At 38.3% G+C, this 20,663-nt stretch overlaps 1 protein-coding gene across 1 annotated transcript in view; it reads right to left on the bottom strand.

Moving 5' to 3' along the window:
• The window catches only part of CERS3 (ceramide synthase 3), a gene marked incomplete at both ends in the record, with an annotated part of 105,039 nt that overhangs the window by 55,904 nt on the left and 28,472 nt on the right, over nt 1–20,663 (bottom strand). The window contains 5 exons of the mRNA XM_082842387.1: nt 7,770–7,876; nt 11,219–11,347; nt 14,056–14,148; nt 17,760–17,810; nt 18,766–18,823. Of these exons, the coding sequence (XP_082698513.1) occupies nt 7,770–7,876; nt 11,219–11,347; nt 14,056–14,148; nt 17,760–17,810; nt 18,766–18,823 (438 nt within the window). The remainder of the gene's footprint in view (nt 1–7,769; nt 7,877–11,218; nt 11,348–14,055; nt 14,149–17,759; nt 17,811–18,765; nt 18,824–20,663) is intronic.

Below are 20,663 nucleotides of genomic sequence, written 5' to 3'. Positions count from 1 at the left end.
ACCTGTACAAACGGATGCACTACCATGGTGCCTGTAGATTGCAAAGCTTGGCCTTTTTCCTGTTTTGGGTTTTTTCCCCCATTTTTACTCTTTACTCAATCACCAAAGTTTACATGGTTTGAAAAAAATCACATTGTTGGTATAAATAGTAGTTGGTTTTGCTGGGCTGGATAAGGCAGCCGCCAAAAGTAATTTTTCTAATGAAAGTTAAAAGTCTTTTTTTCTTGCTAATTGTAGGTGTGAGCATTAAGCCTTTTCAGGATAACAAATACTGGTTCTACAGGTGCGTAATTGCTCACCTAACATTCTAGAGATGGCTTATATTTCGAAGTGACCAAGTAGTTGAAGAAAACTTAATAATACTTAGGTAAGGCAATGATGCCTGCTCTTAATTATCAAATTTAGTAACTTAACTGGAAACATATCTCTTTTGTGTTTCAAATGTTCTGTTTCTAATCTTGATTCTTTCATAACTAGCTGTGCGATCCTGGAACTATCTTAACTTCTCACGTGAAAAACAAACAGGGTTGCAACGCTTCAACAATATCTATGACACGAAAGGCAAGAAGGGGTAAGGACTATTCCCGGCAGGTGACAACTGAATGCAGAATGTGATCCTGGGCCAAATCCAATAGTGAGGGAAAAAAGCAATGAAAGGCACTATCGGATCAACTGACAAAACTGAAACATGGATGGTAGATTGCTACCTTTCCTGAAATTGATAACTATACTGTGATTCTGTAGAAAAATGTCCTTGTCCTTAGGAAATACACACTGAACTATTTAGGATTAAAAGGACGTGATGGTTTCAACTTTCAACTGGTTCAGAAAAAATATGTATACATATATATATATGTATATATATATATATACACACCCACATGTGTGAGCACGTGTGTGTGTGTGTGTTGAGAGAGAAAGAGAAAGAGAAACAGAGAGAGAGGAAAAAATGACAAAGCAAATGGGGGAAATGTTAACTGGTAAATCTGGGTAAAGGCAATATGTAAGAGTTCTCTGTGATATACTTGAAATTATCCTGTAAGCTTAAAATTATTTCCAAACACATAAATGAATAAAGGGGTTGGACTAAATTATGAATTTAAAATTAAAATTCTATGGACTGTTGTCGCTGTCCTTCATAAGTTTACAAGCAGCAACAGAAGTGCCAAGCCTGTGGGGTGTGGGAAGGAGCTCCCCTGAGGGCTCCTTGTTGAATGAGATGCAGAGCAAACACCTGCAGTGTCATTTGCCCTCTCCTCTATAAGCTTTGTGACTGGAAAGTCCAGTTCTGAGATACTTCAACAGAGCCTCTCTGGCATGGTGCAGGCCCTCCTCTCCTCTGATGACTGTGGGAAGGGCACTGTGCCATCCCAGGAGGGCGAGGAAGCTGACCCTGGCACCATCAGACCCCTGCTCTGCCCCTGACTCACCATTCAGAACAGAGGCCCCAGGCCTTAGGAGGAAAGAAAGGACCATCGTGTCCTCACTCTTGTCTCTCTGATGGACATCAGCTAAGAGCACTGCTGTAAGCTTTCAGCTTTGTTGTGTCTCGTCTTTTCTTAAAACTGTCCTCTCTCTGATAGCCATTTCACGGGTTTATATGGCCTCATTGCCCACAAAATTCTCTTTCGTATGAGGCTTCTCAGGGTACCATTTTTCTATACCAGTGAGACCTGGATCATCAAAAGATGAAGCCCAAAGTCCTGTGAACCACTGGTGGGGAAAATAAAGTTACCACTAGCATATGTACCCTTGGAGATAAGGAAGCTATTTATTTGAGTATTATTCACTGTTGGAAATGTTTTATTTTTTATTTTCTTAACCATTTTTAAAATTGAAGTCTATTTAATTTACAATGTTGTGTTAGTTTCAAGTGTACAGCAGTGATTCAGTTATACATATATGTATCTATTCTTTTTCAGATTCTTTTGCATTATAGGTTATTATAAGATATTGAATATAATTCCTTTGTAGGTCCTTGTCGTTTATCTATTTTATATATAGTAGTGTGTACCTATTAATCCCAAAGCCCTAATTTATACCTCCCCCTGTTTCCCCTTTAGTAACCATACTTTGTTTTCTATGTTTGTGAGTCTATTTCTGTTTTGTAAATAAATTCCTTTGCATCATTTTGTTAGATTCCACATATAAGTGATATCATATGATTATTTGTCTTTCTCTGTCTTATTGTACTTCACTTAGTATGATAATCTCTAGGTCCATACATATTGCTGCAAATGGCATTATTTCATTCTTTGTCACAGCTGAGTAATATTCCATTGTATATATGTACCACATCTTCTTTATCCATTAATTTGTCAATGGACAATTAGGTTGCTTCCATGTCATGGCTATTGTAAATAGTGCTGCAATAAACACTGGGGTGCATGTATCTTTTTGAAGTAGAGTTTTCATCTTTTCCAAGATATATGCTCAAGAGTGGGATTGTAGTGGGTTCACACGGTAACTCTATTTTTTAGTTTCTTAAGGAGCCTCCGTATTGTTCTCCTTAGTGACTTCACTGACTTAAATTCCCACTGACAGTGTAGGAGGGTTCCTTTTTCTCCACACCCTCTCTAGCAATTATTATTTGTAGACTTTTGTAGACTTTTAAATGATGGCCATTCTGACTAGTGTGAGGTGATACCTCATTGTAGTTTTGATTTGCAGGAAATGTTTTATTTTTTTCTTTTTGGAATATCCAAAAAATATGGGTCAGTATTAATAGCCTTCAAATACATGGAAAAGGTGGTGGATACAAAGATTTCTTCTACTGCCATCATGAACTGCTGCAGGCTAGGAGCTGCGTCTCACTCATCCGTGAGCTCCTCACAACATCTAGCAGTGGTGAGTTCCAGAAACAAAGCAATGAGCCAGCACTGCCACTCGGAAACTTCAGTTGAAACAGTGCTCCTTCCCTTCAGATCAATCAGCCTGGACTAAATTATTATCTGCTCTTTTTATTTATGGAGGAAAATTGTCAGGAGTCAGGGGAACCGTTTATCTGACCTTCGGAGGGTCTTTCTAACCGAATGATCTCGGGTGGTATTTGTATAATATTCAAGTAGATAGATACGTCCAATAATTCACAAATATAGAAGTCATTATTTTAATACAATAGTTGGGAATACAATGTGAATAACGTAAGCCTGAGATTTAAATGTTTTTGAAGAAAAATGCAAATAAATGGGGGTAACCAGGCAATTAGATTAAAGCAGTTTGGCCAGTGCCAACTGGAATGTCTACCTAATGTTGACAGTAACACTGTTTAGAAAATCAAGGTAATTAACTCTTGCTGACACTGACTGAAAACTGGCTAAATTAGATCCCTGAAAAGAGCAGGAAGAAAGGAGAATTGGGGACACAGTTGTATGGACACAAAAGGAAACTCATGAGGGGAAAGCAAATCTGCTTGAGGCTGGGGGAATAAAAGGAAAGGAGAAGAAAGGGAAAGACACGCATGATGTAAAACTCCTGTTCTGGGCTTCCCTGGTGGCGCAGTGGTTGAGAGTCCACCTGCCGATGCAGGGGACACAGGTTCGTGCCCCGGTCCGGGGAGATCCCACATGCCACGGAGCGGATAGGCCCGTGAGCCATGGCCACTGAGCCTGCGCGTCTGGAGCCTGTGCTCCGCAACGGGAGAGGCCACAACAGTGCGAGGCCCGCGTACCGCAAAAACAAACAAACAAGCAAAAAAAAAAACTCCTGTTCTTTTTCTCAAGGTTTCAGACGACTTTCAGATAGCACCACCCCAGTCACCTTTCTCCCCACTCAACCCTTCACCTCACCACAAAATGTACAACAAAAGCAGTTGAGAAGAACAGAGCAACTAGATGGCGAACCACCTCCCACAGAACCTCTAAAATATCTGAATCTTGAAATGGGCCTGTCTGCACTTTGTTTGGTCCATGGTAAATTCCCAACAAATCTGGACTAATAAAATATCCTTGAAAAGTGAGTCTGCAGAGTTACAAGTTTTAGACAGATGGTGGGAGCCAGACTAACAACAAGGAACTGACTTTTCCTCTTTGGTACCACCACTTGGTTGTGTAACATGTTCAAGCTGATGGGATGGCTATTTAAGTCAGAGTAATACACTGCAACTAATGCTTTCAAAAACCATGAAAAACCCATCTCCCAAACTTCCAATAGCTTGGTGAGGTTCTCCTTAAGCTTCCAAACAATGAAGATCAGTCAATGTCAGTACAGAAGAATTTTTACCCACAAAAAATTTTTTCAGTCAAGTCTGTTAATACTGGTTTATTCACAGCCCAACCTCCTGAAGACAGCAAACAGTGGTATTGGTTGCCCTCTGCAGTAGGCTGGTGAATTCAGCAAAGTATCAAGATCAAGAAAATGCCAAATGCATGTAACTAATTCTCCTTGAAATCCAGAAATGCTGGCAAGAGAATGAGTTCTTAAATCTAGGAATTTTTTTTTAATAATGTCTTTATTTCTTCTGGTTTGATCATTCTCCTTTCTTTTTTTCTTTTTTTTTTTTTTTTGCGGTACGCAGGCCTCTCACTGTTGTGGCCTCTCCCATTGTGGAGCACAGGCTCCAGACACGCAGGCTCAGTGGCCATGGCTCACAGGCCCAGCCGCTCCGCGGCATGTGGGATCTTCCCGGACCGGGGCACGAACCCGTGTCCCCTGCTTCGGCAGGCAGACTCTCAACCACTGCACCACCAGGGAAGCCTCTCCTTTCTTTTTCTTTTTAATTTTTATTCATTTATTTATTTTTGGCTGCATTGGGTCTTCGTTGCTGTGCATGGGCTATCTAGTTGCGGTGAGTGGGGGTTACTCTTCGTTGTGGTGCGCGGGCTTCTCATTGTGGTGGCTTATCTTGTTGTGGAGCACAGGCTCTAGCTACGTGGGCTTTAGTTGTCGTGGCGCGCAGGCTCAGTAGTTGTGGCTTGTGGGCTCTAGAGTGCAGGCTCAGTAGTTGGGGCACACGGGCTTAGTTGCTCCATGGTATGTGGGATCTTCCCGGACTAGGAGTCAACCCTGTGTCCCTTGCACTGGCAGGTGGATTCTTAACCTCTGTGCCACCAGGGAAGTCACTTAAATCTAGGATTTTAAAGTTGAGGGTATGTGGGGAAGTAACACTCTACTCAACCCCAACCCGATGTTCGACTGTCTATGAGGCAGAGTTAGCTGGCCTGTTGATTTTGAGACATCATGGGAAGGTCCGAGGTGAAGATCCTTTGATGCTGAATCAGTAGTCAACCACAGCAGCAATACTTAGAAGCTTCTCAGAGAGTTCTCCAGACTGAGAACTTCCATGGTGTGTGCTTTAAAAATATCTCTACAGGGCTTCCCTGGTGGCACAGTGGTTGAGAGTCCGCCTGCCGATGCAGGGGACACGGGTTCGTGCCCCAGTCCGGGAAGATCCCACATGCCGCAGAGCGGCTGGGCCCGTGAGCCATGGCCGCTGAGCCTGCGCATCTGGAGCCTGTACTCCGCAACGGGAGAGGCCACAACAGTGAGAGGCCCGCGTACCACAGCAACACAACAAAATCTCTACAAATTATTTGAAACTATTCCCATCAAGAAATGGAGTCTAAATTTCCTTCCCTTAAATATGAGCTGGCCTTAGTGACTTGGATTCAATGAAGAAAATGAGGCTGGAAGTGACATGCTGTGACTTCTGAAGTTGGGTTATAAAAGGAGACAGCATCTGCCAAGCTCTCTCTTGAACTGCTCACCCTTGAAATCCGTCTGCTGTGCTAAGAGAAGGTCAGGCCAGTGGAGGGGCATGGGCATGTGTTCCAGCTGACAGGCCCAGCAGTGGTCCCAACCAGCAATCAGCATCAACCAGCTGATGTCACGGGTGTCACCTGAACCTTGTGAGTGAGGAAGCCTTCAAGAAAACTCCAACCTTGACTGGCCAGCGACCATCTGACTGTAATCACATGAGTGAAAACCATGTAGATGATGCCTGTCAACTCCCAGATCCATAAGAAATAGTAATAATAATGTATTGTTGTTTTAAGAAAGAGCCCTGCAAAACATGGCGTGTTGGTAAAGTCTGGCCTACAGCCCGTTTTTCTACAGCCAGTGATCTAAGCTAGGTTTGGTACATTTTTAAAGGGTTGTAAAAGAATCAGAACCAAACAAAGAAAAACATGCAACAGAGACCATATATGTCCCTCAAAGGCTAAAACAGTTATTCTATGGCCCTTTATAAAAAAAAAGTTTGCTCACTACTGCCTTAAGCCACTAAATTTTTCAAAAGGTTTGTTTACAGCTATAGATAACTGGAACACATGGTACTTTTTGAACAAAATAAGTGTCACCAATGGGCAAATGCTGGATTTAGAGCACCATGAAAGTCACACTGAAAAGCCACAACTCAACTGCTATCTGCAAGTCAATACTTACCCTATCAATAGTTGCTATTGTACAATATTCTAATTTCATAAACACACCTGATCAGCCAAAGCAAAAGTGATGGTAATATGATTCGTCAACCAAGAAGAATATCTTAAACATGTATCTCAGATTTGATTCTAGATTAAACTTCAAATTCTCAGAGACTCATTAATAATTTTAGTAATAACAGCTGGCATTTACTGAATCCTTACTATGTTCCAGATGCTGTTCTAAGCTATTTCATATGTATTACTTCAATTAAGGCTCATGACAACCCTTATTTACATTTTACAGATGAGAAACTGAGGCACAGAGAAATGATCTAACCTGTACAAGATCACACAGGTAGTAAGTCTGGAGCCAGGACTGACTTGCATCTGTGAAATTCATCACTGCATGATGCTGCTCCTCTCCAGAAAAAAATGTCTAATCAAGACACCCAGTCCTGGGTTAAAGAACACACCTGGCTTCCACAGGGCAGGCAGCACCCACACTCTCTTACCAGTCTTCCCTGCATGCTGCTAGTTAAGGGTGCTCTCCACCCACAAGGGATCAGGCCTGAAACCTGGGTCCCCATTTCATTCTGCTGGAACCTAGTACCTCCAATAGCACTAGCTTTTCTGTTGAGAATATCTGAAACTCTAGACTATCCCCAAACTACAGTTAGTTTTAAGCTGTTCTTTCCAAACCATCAATGTCTTCCTCACATTTTTCCTCTGGTTTCTGTCAATCAACACATGGAAAATTATGCTTGCCAAAGGAATGATTGTCAGGAGAGACACAACATAGGTTCTATGTTGCCAGCTCTTGGCTAAACAAAATCAACAGACCGACCAAGAGCCAGTGGTCCAAATCACTGTTAGGACCAGTGATCATGGAAAATGAAATCAGCATCAGTTTCCTCATCTGCAAACTGGAAGTGATGATACCTATCTTTATGATTTGTTGTGTAGCTAGTGCCAAGATGTATAAAGGGCCTAATCCAGTGTCTGGCATTCAATTAATGGTGGTTATAACTATTGTAATTTTAACACAGAATTTGCCTCTCTTTTAAAGAGCTGATAATTGGCCAATGACATTTCACTGAATAACTGGAAAAGCTGTTAATCACAAAGAAAGATCCAGATTCATGAAATCAGACACAGAGTAAGAGCTGCTGCTTCCTATTGGTTACACATCTTTAATCTCCCTTTGTAACAAGCCTTTTCACATTGGAAGGTGTGGTTTTAATTATCTATAAAAATATCTCCTTCACATTCTTCTTTCCAGCTGAACTTGGCACAAATAGCTGGAGATCAGTGTAAGAAAGAAAGAAAGGGCAATGCTCCAACCTGAACAACATGCAAGGCTACCTCAGCACAGTGACCAAAGGCACACACAGCACCTTGTCTACTCACCAGAAGGGAAAAATAATGAGGCGGCTGATGAAAAATACGATGGAGAAGATGAAAAACAGGATGTTACAGGTTTGCTTCCATCCGGCATAAGAAAACATCTTAGCAGACTGAGAAAATAGAAAGAAATTGCATTCAGATAGGGTGATATTCATGTAAAATTTTTAAATTAAATATTTATAAATTAAATTATACCTGGGATTTGCTTCAAAATCTTGGTGGGAGTTGGGTTATGGATGAGAAATAGCTGAAACAAGATTGGCTATATTGATAACTGTTAAAGCTGGATGATGGGTCCATTGGGCCCATTATACTCTTTACCTTGTCATATGTTTGAAACTTTGCATAATATAATGTTTAAAAAATTAGTTAGAATGACTGTAATATTACTCCTGTATTTCACAAGCACTACAAATTAGCATAATTAATTTTAGCATGTATTTTATCTGGGCATTTATTGAATTCCTCCATTTAACTGGGAGGAGAGCTGAATTGAAGAAAGGCTGGGATATGAGTGAAGTCCTGGGCTGGGCTGGGCATGTTGCAATCAAGGCAGCTACTTTAGGGCAGATGACAGAAGAAGTGGAGTTAGGAGGCAGCCCTTGGGGCCATGCCCTGGTTGAAGTAAAGTTTCAAGCACTTGATTTTCTCTACTTACTTTATGCTAGCCTGTAGTGCTCATATTATCTGTGTTGAGTAAAAAGAATTACAGAAAATGTTGTTTAATGTGGTACTAATATAACGAGGATTTTCTCTTGTATTATCCAGCGGGGCCCAAGGCTGAATGGGAAAGAGTCTGAAGTTGGGGCTGGAAGGTGGGCAGGTGGGTGGTGTGGCTTAGCCCTACCAGTTTCAGAACTGAAATCACCCAGGAACCTCAAGGCCCATCTAGAACAAGAGAAGCAGCTTATTATATTTCAGGAATGGTTTACATTGCATTTTCCATACCTACCATGGGGTAAGAATGTGATCAGACTATGGGATTGGCAGGGGCCCAAAAGGGAACAGCCTCCATTGCTGAGACAGAAGTCTGGCATGCCAGCTGGGCAGGACTTGCATATGGGGAGAAAGGCCAGAAGTTTAGAGGGCTTGGAATGGAGTGGGGAGCTGTTTGAAGGGTCAGAAGGTAGGCCAGGGTGGGAAGCTAGAGATGTGCATAGGCATGAAGAATGCTACTTTGCCCCCACTTGTAATGGCAAAGTAGCACTCCTTTGGGCAAATGCACACGTGGCCTATTCTGGGCTGTGCAAAGATGGATATCAGAGAGTAACCCCTCTCCTTTGCTAAGTATCAGTCAAGATACTGTTAAAGTGTTGGGTCCTGGATCTAAACTTAACATGCAGAAAACTAGAGAGGATCATGAAGATGCATGAAGAAGGCACAAGGTTGCTTATGAGTAAAAATTGTAGATGCTGAGGCTGTTCTTCCTTGCAAAGAAAGAACAAAGAAATGACCCAACAACTGTCTTAAGGAACATGAAAGATTAATAGTCTCCACCTTTAGGAAGGTCTAAACAGGGCTAAAAGTTGTACCATGTCTGGGTTCAATTAGAACTTGACTGAGAGGACAAACACTAAAACAAACTACTTGAGGAAGCTATGGAATAGGTACTCCTGGAGAATATAAAAAATCAGCCCCACACCACTATTCAATGTTGTTTCTACCACCAGCTGATGGAGGGTACTGGCCTCGCTCACTGAACCTCAAGTTAGATCCTGACTTGTGAATCAAGAATTATTGATGATCATTAACGACATGAAGCTGTTCTCATAGTTTACCCATGTAGGGACCTGAGTTTGACATTTCATTTTTCTTCTGTTTTTTACCTAAGGACCTCAGAACATTTTCAAATGATAGTGAGCTAAACTGCACAATATACCCTAAGAGGCAGATATGACTTCTCATGCTACAGCTGAGGATAGAAACAAAGCATTAAGTGATTTGTCCAGGTCACCTAGGGAGCTATGTCATGTCAATGGCAGGGTAGACAGGAATAACACGGCGCTTATTCCCAGTCCCAACACCTAACGCTCCCTTTTAGTAACACAATGAAACTGTTTTTACGGTGGACACACACCAAAGGCAATTGAACTAGAGGGTTAGAAGAATAGAGTAGCATAAAATTTTTAACTCATGGCCAATTTGGTCTTAATTTTCAGGCAGGGTTTCTGAGATAGGATCGGAGAAGGAGGTAATTATAGCAGAGATGGCTACATTCAGAGAGCAACACACGGAAAAACTGGCACAATCCTTCTTCTGCTAAGCCACGTGTTGCCCTGAAGCACATATGATAATCTTGACCATTAGAATGGTATTTACATGTCTAATTACGATTACGTACAAGAAATACAATTCTGTACACAGCTAATATTTTAACAACAGCCAGTTGCTTTGAAATGGCTTCAAATGACTTCTGGTTATATCTAGAACAGGGTTTGGCAAATTACAGTTCAGCCTATGGGCTAAAGCTGGTCAGCCCTTGAGTTAAGAAGGGTAAGAATGGTTTTCACATTTTTAAAGGGGTATAAGAGAAAAGAAAAAACAACAAAAAAGAAAAATATGTGACAAGAGATCCTATGAGGCCCACAAAGCTAGATTTACTACCTGGCTCTTTACCAAAAAGTTTGCTGAACCCTGATCTAGAAGAACAAGATCTTACTAAATTAAATTTAATTTCTTCCATATCAACTTACATTCAATTATTAGCCCTTGAAGAGGCAATCCTGAATGCAAATGGGTTAGCATCATTTTCCCCGGCTTCATTATAAATGAGTATATTTAAATTATGAACAATGTGGCTCTAAGTACAGCAGGACCCACTGCCTCAGGGTAAACAGGAACCAAAGCACATCAGAAACATGTAGAGAAAACAATCCTAATTTTGCATCGTTCCTTATATTTTGTGTGGTTTGGGATTAGGAAGATTCTTGTTTTAATGTCCCCTGCTCTGAAACATTCCTTCCTTAGAAAATAAATATCATTTAAATAAACATCGGCTCTCATTCCTTAAAGCTGGAGGAGGGTCCACGCAGGGAGGTGCAAGCATTCAGTGCGTATTTAGCTTTGCTTAAGTGAATATACGGTGCCGACCAACTTTAAAAATCTACAATGTCATAGTCCAAGTTTTCCATTTAAAAGCTTAGAGTTCATTCCTTCTTCAGATACCTCAGCTTACTTCCTAAGCTAATATCTGCATGCAACTTTCATAAGTGGAATCCCACAAATTAACCTCTCTCTCGAGTACCATGGAGAAAAAAGGTTAGAAACTAAAAACTGAAAGCTTTCCTTTCTTTGAGCTTGAAAGATCTGGGGACCTAGAGACATCTGCAGACTTTGGGTGTTTTCAGGACAGAGAGCTCTGCTAAATCACTCACAGACAATTCTTCCTGTGAGGAGTCACATTAAACCCAGGACATGGTATTGTTATTAGTTTTTTAATGGCAAACGTTTACCTCCAGCCAAATGTCGGCCGCATCGTGTAAAATCATCACGAGGGTCCCACTGCGAATATAATTAGCACACCAAGAGAAGCTCATCAAACTAACAGCAGCCAGGTGGTGGATGACATGTGCTAGAAAATCCTATATAATGAGGGGAAATGGAAGCCATTAAGCAAATGCAGTTATTTCTCAATCACTGGAAGAGATAATAATAATTTTAAAACTAACAACTGACATCTGCATATTTTGAACTTTGTAAAATGCTTTCACGTTTATTCTTAAGCACAATCCTTGTGAGGGAGATATAACAAGTGTTACCTCATTGATTAAGTCGTTTAACTTTGAGATAGCATTGAATAGTCGTCATCTAAGTCCTAATATCTGCTGTTCTTCCCACTGTTCTACACTGGATACACACACACACACACACACACACACACACACACACACACACACACACACACACACACAAAGACATACATACACACCCAAGCATATTCCTGTGTACATTTACATTTATTGTTAATTCCCTGCCTAATTCCAAGACAAATATAATAAAACTACACAACTATTAAAATAAGAATTACTGCATATGAAATAAGGAACAAATGAAAGTGGAATAACTACAGTAGCAAAATACTTCACACCCACCAGGATAGCTATAATAAAAAAGACAAACAATAACAAGAGTTGGCTAGGATGTGGAGAAGCTGGAACCCTTATACATTGCTGGTAGGAATGTAAAATGGCATGGCTGCTTTGTTAGAGTCTAACAATTCCCCCAAAGGTTATACATAGGACTACTATGTAGTCTAGCAATTCCACCCCTAGGTATATACATGAGAGAAATAAAAATATATGTTCGTGCAAAAATTTGCGCATCAGTGTTCATAGTAGCATTATTCATAGTAGCCAAAAAGGTAGAAACAACTCAAATATCCATCAATTGATAAATGCATAAACAAAATGTAGTATATCCATATAATGGAATATTATTCATTAATAAAAAGGAATGAATCATTATGCTAAGTGAAAGGAGCCAGATACAAAAAAACATATATTGTATGATTCCATTTATATGAAATATCCAAAAGAGGCAAATGCATAGAGGCAGAAAGTAGATAGTGGTTGCCTGGGGCTGTGGAGGTTAGAAGAAATGGGGAGTGACTGCTAAAGGGTACAGGATTTCTATTTGAGGTGATGGAAATAGAATTGACTGTGGTGATGACTGCAGAATTCTACAAATATACTCAAAACCATTGCATTATGCACTTTAAATAGATTAATTGTATGGTCTGTGAATATCCTGATTAAAACGTTTAAAAAAACGTAAAGACTTCAGTTTCCTTGTAGCCAAAGTAAAAGAATAAACATGATAATAATAACAGCCTAATTTATTGAGTACTTACTATACACCAGAAAGTGCTTTGTATGAATTAACTTGTTTAATCCTCACAACAACTGGAGGAGATAAGAACTATTTTTAGCTCTACTCTATATATGAAGAGACAGATCTAGTTTAGCAAATGTAACCAACTAGCTCAAGATGTTAATGAGTGAAGTCAGGGATCCAAACTTCGGCAATTTGACTCCAGAGCCTGTGCTTTACCCGACTCCTAATAATTTTATGTCTCTGAAGATGTGTATTTACAAATATATGACATATATCTACATTTAATTTTTGAAAAGGTGTCCAATGCATCTGTAAATAATAAAGAGAAAGCAACTACTGAAAAAAATAAAAGGATCAAAAGTGGGAAAAAGATAGGATCATTACAGGATCAACCTACCTGAGTATATCTACGAAGACCTTCCAAATAATGATTATTTTCAATTCTATCCCTTGAGAAGATGACCCAATCAATTAAATTTTGATATGTTCTTAGCCTAAATTAAGTTAATAACAGTTAAACTATAGCTATTATTAAGTTTTCTGAAAAAGGAAATCATTTCAATCAGATTTTTTCACAGTATGTTCTTATGGTTTATTCTGTAAGTTTCTTTTCAGATCTCCAGTTGAGCAGCTGACTGGGCCCCTTAGTGATAGATTGTACACCAACGCTCACTCAAACATCATTTAGTCAAGCCAACTTGGTTTTATTTCCTTAATACTGAATTCAACTTAATTTTCAAATTTTGCTACAAACCAATCTTTTATATAGAGCGTAGCATATAAAGTACATGCCAAGAGTATTTGTCATTTGATCTGTACTGCTAACATATATGAGGAAATCCGTGACTGCATTGAGAGTATAATATAATTTTCTGTACCACCAAATAGGAATCAGTAACAACCAAACAGTTCCTAAAATACCACACTTTGTGACCTCAGAGGATGCATTTAGCATGCCTGTGACTCACTTTCCCTGCAAATAAAGCAAAGCTAATAGTACTTGAAGCAATGTTTTCTAACAAGGATCTTGGATGAATTAAGGAAAAAATGTTTTCAAAGTCACTGAATACATCAAAAGAATTATATAAAGTAGTCTGTAATCAACTAAAGGACGTGGCTGTAGAATTAAAACTACCAGCACTTTTCTTCTTTGCACTGAAGAATACTAAATTCCCAAACTAAAAGAAAGAAACAGACATCATAAAGGGGAGTTCTTTTCTTATTGAACAAGTGTAGAGCTTCAAAGTTAACGTTTCTATAATGTTTCACTACAAATACTTACCAAGGCACCAAAGTATGAGCATATTTGCACTATTCTTTGTGTTATAAAAGCAAAAAAGTTATGAACTGGAACTGAACATATATAAAAATATGATTTAAAGATTAGGATTTGGGGCAGGGGGATAAAAACTTTTGAAAAAAATGGATAAAGTAGTTTTGTAAATAAGACACTTACCTTCCTCTTGATATCAGAGCCAAGGCTAAATAAGAGAGACCAATAAAAACTCATCTCCAAAATGTAGTACCAGTACTGAGATGGCAGCAAGGGCTGAGAAAACAAGAGTATTCACTACTTTAATGTCACCATATAAACAACTCATTTTAAGGATTAAAACTACTGTTTATACCTATTTATATTCCACAGAATTCTCCCAAATAATAATGTTTTACATTTCAACTTCTGAGAAGAAATCAGAGACAACATTTTGAGGCATTTTGTTTCTAAAAAGGGAGACAAGAATTCCAAAGTCAAGTTAAATGTTTTGTTTAAAATTTAATAAAACTACAACAGGTGTAAAAGCATTCTTTTAGTTGAGTGAGAGTTAAATTAGAAAAATAATTTTAAAATTTTTACTTAAGAACAATGGAAAAGCTGTTCTGCTTGTCCCACAAAATACCTTGTTTTATATTTCTTGAATACTACTCAAATCTGATGTCCTAACCTCTTCTGTAGTGACAAGATGGTGATCCAAATTGGCCCATTCTCAAATGGGACAGTAATAAAATATATACAAATATTTAAGTACTCTAAAAATGTCTTCTGAAAAAAACAATGAAATTTCCATGGCTAGAATTTTCTTTAAAATAGGAGGGGCGGTATGCTTATTTTAGCTAAGCTGAGACATTATATTACTTGGTGTGATGGGTTGTAACATTAATGCCCTCAATGAATCTCACCTTCTCATATTCATGCCCTGATACAGTCTCCTCTAACATCACCAGGAGGCCTTTGAATCTTGGCCTTTGGTCAAGGGGACATAGCAACTATGATGCAATCAGAGACCTCATAAGCACCATGTAAGAAACCTGAGCTATCCTGCTGGAGGTCACAAAGTAGAGCATCAAGGTGTCCACTGACAAAAATACAAATGAGGGCACCAGGGACATGTGATATGCCCTAGCCAGCCTGTCAACTAACTGAAAATGCATGAATGAACTCAGCTAATACCACATGGAGCAGAACTGCTTGGCTGAGCCTAGCCAAAATTGCTAATCCATATCATAAGCAAATAAATGGTTGTTGTTTTAAGGCACTAAGTTATGGTGATTATACACCAGCATATAACTGACACACCTGAGAAGTGAAGAGTAAAGCTAACACATTAAATGGAATAATTTTCTGGTCAACTCATCATCCTTGATAAGGCCAAGAAAGAATAAGAGTTTCTTCTTTCTTCTATGACAAACAAGCCTGTATGAGACTAACTCTCCTAGTGAGAACTACTTAAAAATATGGATAAAGAAAAAAAATATCTGTTTGAAGGCACTGGAGAACAACCAAGGCATCTAGAACCTGTGTAGCCAAGATTTCAAAGAGAAGAAAAATGCATTAAATGGAATCCTTTATTTCAAGTGCATCCTTAATTCAAGAAGTACTAAAGACCCTAAGCAGGATAGTTTCAAAGAAAACCACACCTATGTATAGCATAAAGTCTGCATTTGCTAATTTATAAGCAGTATAGAGCCCAGAGACTAAGAATCAGTAGTTAAATAGGACTTTTGGCAATCTCATAGTGCTAGGAAGCAAACTGGTATTTAGGGCCAGCCAGGGAAAAGGAGTCCTGGTAAATACTATAATCTTTTATTTAAAACCACTGTAAGGGAATACCCTAGGAATATGGATAAGTTGTAAATACATCTGCCCTCACAAAGACTGGAGTCTATATTAAACCAGTTCAATCATAGATAAAATTTAAGGTGATCTGTCTCTACTCTGCTTAACAGAAGTGAAAGTAAGTCCTCTCAGGAGGTAGATAATACCATTTCTAAGCATTATTTTTCATATGCAATGTCTATCATTCAATCAAATGTTATCAAGCATAAGGAGACAGGAATAAGAAAGAAAATAGACCCACAGGTGAGCAAGATATTGGATTTATCAGACTCTGACTTTAAAATAACTTTAAAAACTAACCAGGTATTTAAAGTTATTTTTAAAAATTAGTGGGAATTTTCAGTAGAGAACTGGAATCCATAAAAAAATAATTAAGTGAAAATTTGAGAAATGAAAAATACCATAACTAAAATTGAGAACTCAAAAGATGTGTTTAAGAGCAGATTAGACACTGCTGAAAAAAGCACTAGTGAACTGGAGGACATGAAAGCAGAAAATATCCAGAACTGTGAAGGGTCTGAGATTTTACCCTACTTGCAAGTTAGCTTGCCATAGTTTCATGAATGCTGATAGAAGATATGAGACTCCTGGGTCAGAGATAAAGGATAGCTTATTATTCACACTAATACAGTTGCCAGAATATCAGTATTTGGGCCAGTTCTCCCATCCCAATTCCCATAGCTAAACAAAGAGGGTCAGGTGACATCTGCACATGCAGTGGGTTTTGCTACCAGAGAGGAACACTGAGCTAGGGAACCTAAATCTTTATAATGGACAGTGACATGCATACCAATTGTTCCAGAGGAGACATTATCTCTATCTTCCAAGGTTGCTTGCCATACAAACATCCTTGAAAAGACAGTACAGAATAAAAGTCAGTCCATGTATCACTTCATATGACATGCAGAAATGCAAGAGGTCTGTGGAGAACTGTGTCCCTATAGACTGAAGCAGTAAGGCAAGAGGATGGAAAATATTAGGGAAAGCATAAGAGAGCTTCGGGACCTAGCATAAAAGTCTAACGTATTAGCACACTTGTAATTGGAATTCCAGAAAGAGAGGAGAGAGCGAAAAGAACAGAAGCAATGGCTAAGAATTTTCCAAAATAGACTTAAGACATCAAACCACAGATTAAAGAAGTACTATGGACAATAAGCAGGATAAATTCACAGAAGACCACATTTATACATATCATATTAAAATTGCTAAAAGACAAATACAAAATATTAAAATCAGAGAAAAAGGACACCATTTGAAGAAGCAAAAATAAAACGGACAACTGAATTCTTAAAGAAACTGAGGGGATCCAGAAGACAATGGAATGACTTCTTTAAAGTGCTTAAGGATAATAACTACTAACCTAGAATTCTATGCCCAGCAAAAATATCCTTTAAAAAAATAGGGTAAAATGATAACATTTCCAGACAAGCAAACCAAAGGGGCTTCTATAGCCAGAAGGATAATAATCCCAGATGGAAGCATGGAAATGCAAGATGCCAAGGAACAGCAAGGAAAGGGCAATTTGACTGATTTACAAATCAATTATTGTAGTGACTTGTAGGGTTTTAAATATTTGAAGGAGGGGATAGGAGTAGTCTGATGATCTTTCAGTGACTGGAAAGAGGTAAGAGCACTGATTTACATTAGACTCTGATAATTGAAGGATGCATATGGTAATCTCTAGGATAATTACTAAAAGAATAAAAACATGCATAACTGAAAAGCTAATATAAGGGAAGAAACAGAGTAATAATTTTTTTAAAACTTCACTGTCCCATAAAAAAGTAAGAAAAGAGTACAATAAATGAAATGTATCAGGTGGTGCAAGTAGAAAATAAATACTAAGATGGTAAATTTAAACTCAAATACATAATTACATTAACCACGAACAAAGAAAAGGAATGAGACAAGTGAAGGGTAAATAAGGAACAAGGATAAGTAAGCTCCAGGACTTCACTGAAGTGGACGGAGAGCAGGAAGGGACTCAGACCTAAATCAGGGGACAAGCTGCTGAGGAGGGAAGGGACTACATCAGTGTGACTTACCTGTCTAGGATAGCCATTCCAAACCTCCCAAAGGTCATATACCCAAGGTTTCTGGAAAAACAAGGAACCAAGAGAAACTTTGTCAAAGGCTGATTTCAGCAGAGACATAAGCCCTTCCTTATGTCACTGATAGGGAGGAAACATGCACAGTAAGATGCACTTTTATCACATTCCTGCTGCTCCAGCTGCACCTCTCTCCCTCCACAGGTGTTTCTACTTGTTCCTATACAACACCCCTGTGACATGCACGACTTCTAGTGAATCTGGAACCAATAATAGTCCTGTGTCACAAAGGAAATTACTTATTTCAAACAAGTGCCTCTTCTAATGAAATTATTTCTGAACCAATTAGATTACTGCTTCTGTAGCAATAAAAATATCTTGAAATATCCGTAGCAATTAAATATCTTAAGAGAAATCTTGAGAGAATCTTTAGAGACATCTCTAAAAGCTAGCTATATTTTTTTTCTGTTTAACAATTTACTATTAAGTTTATATATCACTTAATGAGGTGATTATTTAATAATTATTTAAACAGACAATGCAAAGAGAATATGGTAAGGAGAGATTTGATTTCTAATGGGCAAGAAATGAAAGTCTTCATAAACAAGTGGCCTTTGATATGGGACTAGATGGAATTTGATGGGTAGAGATAGAGGGGGAAGGGCAAGACATTTCTGGCAAAGGGGATAATATGTGCTAAGATCCTAAAGTGGGGATGTACCAGTTATATTCAGTGGATTGTCAGTGGTCCAGTTTAGTTGGTGTGTGGGTTACATGAGTGGAAATAGGGAGATATTAGGTTTAAAAACTAACATTACAAATGCAAAGCTTCACAAGCTTTGAAAGACAGACTAAGGAGTTGCTATTTCTCTAGGCATTAGAGTGAGTAGAGGTTTAAAACCTAGTTACCTTATTGAAAGTATTATATCCCAAGGAATTCACAGGCAGGAATTTTAAAAATTAAAGACAAATTCCAATCAAAGATATCAGAAAGACAACTTACATCATAAAGAAATGCAATTCCAGCAATGGTAATCATTAAGTAAAATGTAAATCGCCAGCTGCCAAAAGAAAGAAAAGTCTTGTTAAGGTGACTGACAACTGAGGAGAAAAACACTTGCTATAACAGTTTGGAAAGAATGCACATCTGGAGTCAGAAAAATCTAAGTTGATATCCTGATTCTGCCACTTGTTGGATGGCTATAAGTTCAGATAAGTAACTTAACTCATGGAGCCTTAATTAAATGGGAATAACAAGACTTACCTCAAAATGTAAAAAGAATCGAAGATAACTTATGAAAAGTATTGATCATAGTGGCTGGTATAAAGTAAGCAACAATAAGTCATAGCTATTGTTATTATTAATATGCCTAGCCTAGTTCCTGACACATGATAAACGATGGTTTGACTTCGTATTATCTAGGTACTCATTTCATCCCAATTTAATTCCCAGTGAAAAGGTTTCTATGTCGCTAGACTTTAGTCATGTCTCTGAAAAGCAGATTATGAAAGAATATTTTTTTCTCATGTATGGAGAAAGACCTATACAGTAGATTAAGGGACTTAAAAGACCAGTTGTAATGCACAGGTCTTATTTAGATCCTGATTCAAATAAACTGCAAAGAAAATTAAGACAATCAAGGAAATCTGAACACTGATTGAATATTTGTTGTTATTAAATAAATTTTTAAGGTATGATAATATCTAAAATAGTTCTTATCGTTTAGAGATACATACTAAAATACTTACAAATGAAATCATTCGATATCTGGTATTTGCTTCAAAAGTGATCTTCAATAATAATTGGATGAAAGTGATCAAAAGTTACAAACTTCTTGTTATAAATTAGTACTGGAAATGTAATGTATAACATGATGACTATTAACACTACTGTATGGTATATTTGAGATTGCTAAGAAAGTAGCTCCTAAAAGTTCTCATCACAAGGAAAATTTTTTTTCTTTTTCCTTTGTGTATCTATATGAGATGATGGATGTTAACTAAACTTACTGTGGTAATCATTTCACAACATTCATAAGTTATTACATTGTACATCTTAAATTTATACAGTGCTGTATGTCAAATATATCACAATAAAACTGAAAGAAAATTATTATCCACATACAAAAAAAACAATCTGTGGTAGGGGAGAGAAGTAGACGAGGGCAGAAATGACACAGGATGGCCCTGATAATTATTAAAGTTGGTGATGAAATCATAGCATACACAGCTCATTTAACTAGTCTTTCTACTTTTGTATATGTTTACTACTTGGCAAAATGAAAAGGTTTTAAAAAATTAGTTCTGTTTTATCTAATGATTGCTGAAGCAACAATATTAAAAATAACATTTGTTCCTTACATTTGTGTAATGCCTATAGTGCTCTCCTCAACACACCTGTGAGATAAAAAAGAAAGAGGAATATCGGCCTATCCCCACTTGGGAGATGAGAAGCCAGGCTCATAAAGGCTAGGCCGTCCCCCAGCTCACCCAGCTGAGCAATGACACAGTCGACGCGGAAATATAGGTCTTTGGACCCTGAATCCAGTGGTGTTTACTGAACACTGTCACTGTCTCTAAGCTACATGACAGTTTTTCTTTATGGCTTGTTTTGATCAGGGAAAAAAGTAGGGCTCAATTACTCAGAAAGTTGAAGCATAAAAATGAGCCAGTTGAGACTTGATCCCACTTGTTTTATTTACTGTTGGTCCAGCAAAGCCCCACGCTTAGATGTAGAGAGCATTTCCTTGGTCCTTGATTATTCTGGCCAAACGAGAAGCACAAAAAAGTGATGATGAGACCTGCCAGCCCCAAAGGAAGCCATAAGTCTAGGTGGCATATCTCATATTATTTGTTTCTCAAACATGTATTGACCTCTTGACACTGTGCCAAGCACTATGC

The sequence above is a fragment of the Leucopleurus acutus genome, assembly GCF_964270905.1.
Source record: "Leucopleurus acutus genome assembly, chromosome: 1".
Lineage (NCBI taxonomy): Eukaryota > Metazoa > Chordata > Mammalia > Artiodactyla > Delphinidae > Leucopleurus > Leucopleurus acutus.
This window is presented reverse-complemented; position numbering and strand designations above follow the sequence as displayed.